Source organism: Gavialis gangeticus, unplaced genomic scaffold (assembly GCF_001723915.1).
Source record: "Gavialis gangeticus isolate Ggan-Ray unplaced genomic scaffold, GavGan_comp1, whole genome shotgun sequence".
NCBI classification, from domain to species: domain Eukaryota; kingdom Metazoa; phylum Chordata; order Crocodylia; family Gavialidae; genus Gavialis; species Gavialis gangeticus.
In genome coordinates this window covers 34,723,071-34,727,915 of record NW_017729032.1, presented here as the reverse complement: position 1 = coordinate 34,727,915, position 4,845 = coordinate 34,723,071, and the positions used below count along the sequence as shown (strand labels likewise).

The 4,845-nt window shown below is 49.5% G+C and overlaps 1 protein-coding gene across 1 annotated transcript in view; it reads left to right on the top strand.

Moving 5' to 3' along the window:
* Positions 1-4,025, top strand: part of SLC35F2 (solute carrier family 35 member F2) — a 110,608-nt gene extending 106,583 nt beyond the window's left edge. Inside the window, exons 9-12 of the mRNA XM_019524643.1 lie at positions 1,749-1,805; positions 2,127-2,166; positions 2,944-3,040; positions 3,758-4,025. Coding sequence (XP_019380188.1) covers positions 1,749-1,805; positions 2,127-2,166; positions 2,944-2,972 — 126 coding nt within the window. The 3' untranslated portion in view covers positions 2,973-3,040; positions 3,758-4,025. The remainder of the gene's footprint in view (positions 1-1,748; positions 1,806-2,126; positions 2,167-2,943; positions 3,041-3,757) is intronic.
* Positions 4,026-4,845: the final 820 nt, after the last annotated feature.

Below are 4,845 nucleotides of genomic sequence, written 5' to 3'. Positions count from 1 at the left end.
ACTGCTGTGCGCACTCCTGGTGGGGGGAAGAGGGGGCTTGTGCCCCCCAGATCTGTGCACAGGGCAGGGGTGGGTGCGGGCTGCCTGCTGTGGTCTTGGGCTCCCTGCCCTGCTGATGTCCCCTGGGGCCTCTGCAGAACTACAGATCTATACAGATGCAATAGGATACTTGCCTGATTCTGATCCTTTACATTAGGATCTTGCCAGAAGCCACACTTTGGACATCCAGTGAGTGAAATAGGATATGACTCTGTCATCTTACTCCACCCTTCTTGAATTCCTGAAAATCATTAGTACAAAAGGTGAGTGGATCCTTGCCACTTTCTGTGACTTAATCTTAAGGCTTACTAAAGGCACATGACAAAAGCATATACACTAAGGTTTTGTTTTTTGTGTTTTTTCAGGGAACTGAGCAGGTTGAAACAGGATTCCACAAAGACACTTAAGTATTATTTACACACTGTGACAGAGCACCTTTGGTGCCTACCACTTTAAGGTTTAGATCAGGCAGCAGGGCAGCCAGCAGGTGTGGTCCAGCCTGATGAGGCGGTCACATGACCACAGGAGGACCTTGTGATTGGAGGAGGGGGTGGAGCAGCCTCCACTTTAACCCAGCCCTCAGAGCTGAGCCAGCAGGCTGAGCTGCTGCTTGAAACATCCTTGGAGGTAAGGGCAGGAGCTATGGGGATGGCAGGAGGCTCCTGGTCCTGGGTATGACCAAAAACTACACCCTACTGGGGAAGGATGACCTAGTGGGACTGCCCATGGTGTAGCATTTCCCCAGAAATGCCAGACCAGTTGCTTCCCCAGTGAAAGGTGGGTAGGGGCACCTTATAAACTCAGCCCCCACACCCTGGTGGGTTACCCAATTGTAGGGCCAGGCATGCCTACAGAGAGGCACCTGAGCCCCATCAGATGTAAGACCCTGATGGCCCAAAAATGGGTTACTCAGTTGTAGGGGCCAGGCATGCCTAGAGAGTGGCACCTGAGTCCCACAAGGTGCAAGACCCCAGTGGTCCCAGAGGGAGGGGTCAGAAAAGTGGTCCCAGAGAGAGGGGGCAGAAGTACGTGTTGAGGCCTGCACAGATTAGGGTGAACAGTGGCCACCTGAAGTGCTGTTCATGAGGGGTATAGAGTTGGGTCTGCTCAGGAGGACCTGAAGCACTACACAGGGGGTGGGCTGAGTAGGGTTGCAGGGGTGACCTGAAGTGCAGCACATGGGCCAACCCCCCACAAGAGTGTTGATCTAAGAAGGAGGCCCTAGTAAGAGGGCATGAACGGAAGCGACCTTACCATTCACCAGAGCACCTGGTGTATACAGGTTTGTCAGATGTCGCCGTTGTCCACAAGAAGGATAGTCAATGATTGGGACAGGTTCCAGAGGGTCCTCAGTGGTTCTCTCCTGCCATGACTTTGCTGAAATAAATACGTTATATGTTCCGTCCTACCTGGTACCCTTCTTCAATCCTTTTGTCAATCTTCCCGTTTTGGGGCTCCACCTCCCCTACACCCCACCTAGCACCAACCAATGATGTCATATCCCAGTGTTTGGGTCATGGTCTTGGTACACATCTCGACTGTCCAGAATGGTAAGCCATATATAGATGAAAGTTCACCTCACTCAGCACTTGCCTCAGAGGGACTGACTTAGCTTCTATCTGTGCCTGGGTTACCTGGTCCCTCAGTGTCAATCTCAATCCTTTTAGCCTGTCACTACTGTGGACAGCTGTCTCTCTTTTTCTCTGCAGGCTCCGAGACAGCCCAGTCTGCCGGGAAGGTGTCTGGAGTCCATGGATCTACTTCTGTTAAGTAATGGTGCCCTTCTGGGCTCTCTCTCTTTCTCTGTCAGCCCCCTCTCAGGGCTGCCACCATTTGGTTTCTGCAGTGCACAGGTCTCCCCTGGGACACCAAGTGCCTGCAGGGGAACCCACTTCTGGTCCCCTGGGCTTCCTGCTGATCGGGGTTTTTATCCCCAGTTCTGTGGGCTGGCCGGCCGGCAAATCGGCGTCAGCACACGGGCATAAAACGTGCCCACACCGGCGCGGGAGCTGTTTTTTTGATGTTTTTTTTTTTCTTCTGCCGACGTACTTTCTCTTGCTGCAGCTCCGTGCCTGCTGCTCCTTCAGCTCAGAGCGGTCTCACACCGACTTCAGTCTCCAACCCCAGGTGAGTTTCCCTTTGAGGTTTTCTTTTTATTACAAAGGCCCTAGTGGGAGGGTATAGTGGAAGCCCCAGGGAGGGGGCAGAAAGGTCAAGGTAAGTCCATGGACACCTGAGGCCACAGTTGGGCCAGAGGCCAAGACCCCGGTAAATCCTCAAGTGTGGTGAGGCTGAGTTTGGGTCAGAGCAAAACCCCAGTAAGCCCTCAGATGTTGTGAGGCTGAGTTTGGGTCATAAGGTTAAGAACTGTCCAGTGTCAGTGCACTGTGACTGTGAGCTCCAGTGGGGAGTGAGAGTCCCATGTGAGACTCTGAAGCTTCGGTTATAGTGTGAGGCACTGTAGCAAAATGGATGCCATCTGTGAGGCATGGAACACAGTATAGGCTAGGTCAGAGCAGTGTATATCACCCTAGGCATTGGGACATTAAGATGGGCAGCCTCTCACTTATTACATTGTGTTTATTAAACAGCAAGGCATGGCAGAAAACACTGGACAGACTGCCCTTTGAGCAGGCTGATGTTGAGTTCCAGCCCTGAGCAAGCTACCTGTCGCACACACCCAATACTTCCTATCCAATGCAGCATGTTACCTGTGGCAAGTTAAAGGGTGTTGTTGATATATTGGGCATTACACTAGTAGTTGTGTGTGAGAGTTATCCCCACATTTTAATAGACAAACACTTAAGTAGGATAGTTTAGATAGGGATACTCCTGCCTTGAGCAGGGTGTTGGACTAGATGGCCTCATGAGGCTCCTTTTAGTCCTACTTATCTATGATTTCAGCAGGTCATTCAGAGCTGTCTAACTTCTAAGCAACCAGGGGCTGAATGCTCTTCTAGGCTACATCAGTGGGGGCCACGTGCCCATGGACTGCAGCAGGGTCAGTCACAGACTCCCAAGGCTGCATAGCATGTGGACACCCTCCCTCTGCTGCATCACGTACCTGTGGCCCTCCAAGCGCTGCACCACATGCCCACGTAGGACCCCCTGCTCTGCTATACCATGCAGTCTAATATCGCATGAAGTGTGTTCCCCCTGCTGCTGCACTGTGTGCCAGAGCAGCTTCAAGCTCATCCGCATCTCTCAGTCACACTGGGGTGGGGGCAGGCAGTGAAATCCAGAGGACACTTGCAGCCAGAGGTATAGGGGAAGTGGCAGTAGTGTGAGAGCCCAGAGCCTGCAAGTTGGACCACTCTGGCATAGCTAGCAACAGAATCTAGGTTTCTAGATTCCCAGGCTAGTGTCCTATCTATTTGAGCATATGGTCTCCTCTCCCATGTTAATAACCAAAAGTTAGGTTGCAGGGTGAAATGATTTTGGTGGCCTCTGACCAGTTCTCAATGGACAGATGTCCATATTAAATGATGCCTTTGATGGCAGCCTCAGGAGAGAGGCAAAAGGATTAAATCAAGTATAAAGATTGATCTACCCTCTCACTGAGTGGCTGAATTAAAGGAGTTGCATTTTCTTAGCTTCTACAGGGAGTTCATCTGTTCTGTATTACAAGAGTATTCCTGCTGGGCATTACTTTTATCTCTTACTCAGAGGAAGCTTTTGACAACCTTTTTTTTTTTTTTTTGCATTTGAAATACCCTAGGTTGTGAAGGATTTTCAAAAAGAAAAGTCGTCTTGAGAAAGAGACCCTGGGTCTCCTGGAAAGTTTTTTGTAATTCTACCCTCTGCCAACTCCTGAATTTCTTCTGCAGACTAAACTACTACAAATACAAAGAATGGAGGAAGGAGATATTAAAAGAGATTCATTATCAGAGCTGAGGGTTTTTACAACAATTCTAATATATTGGCTGGAGCGCTCACAAATAAACCTGCACATCTGAAAGTGAATAAACTTTCCTACCCGCAAGCAATAGTAAAATATAACAGGGTTTATTAAATAGAAAAAAGGGGACAAGCACATAACCGCTAGGGAGAAGGTTCAGAGTTAGTCTCTAAGGGTGTTTTTTCTGTGTGCTCTGGGAGTGGGGAGGGGTTCTTTAATTAGAGAAGCTCTCATGTATAAGTGTCCCCATGCTTCAAAATGGAGGCAGGGGCATGTTGGAGCTTTAGTAAAAGTGCCCCCCCCCATTTGAAGCTTGGGGACACTGATACATGAGACACAGAGGCTGACTGGAGCTGGACTGATTGAATCTACACTGATGTGCCGTAATTACAGCACATTGGAGCAGCCTCCTGGATTGTGTACAGGCAGCTTAAGGTGCCACCACGTCCTGCCTTCTGTCTGACTTCTGGTTAACATGGCTAATCCCTATAACTCTTAGGGAAATCCTTAAAAGTTAATTACTGGCTCACTCCAGCCAGCTATTGACAACTTACCCAAGTCACTGCTATCAGAGCTCTTTCCCATTCTACACAGGATAAACTTTGTAACTAGGTGGCAAGCTACTATCTCCAACCTCTTCCCTGTCCCCAGGATGACACAGGTTATCCCTTCAAAGAAGGAGACATTTTTGATCTCTTACAAAACAAATCAAGATGAGCTGTATTACCTAGCCCAGCCACTAGGTGTTGCCACTACCATCCAGAGGCCGTACCAGCAAAAGAGGCAGGTGTTAGGTCACAGAGATTACAATCCATTTTACCACCAACAGTTGCTACCACTGCTGCTCCTTACTTCTCTTCTGGCTGCATGTAGAACCCTAGGTCTTTTGGCCCTAAGCTGCATAGCAA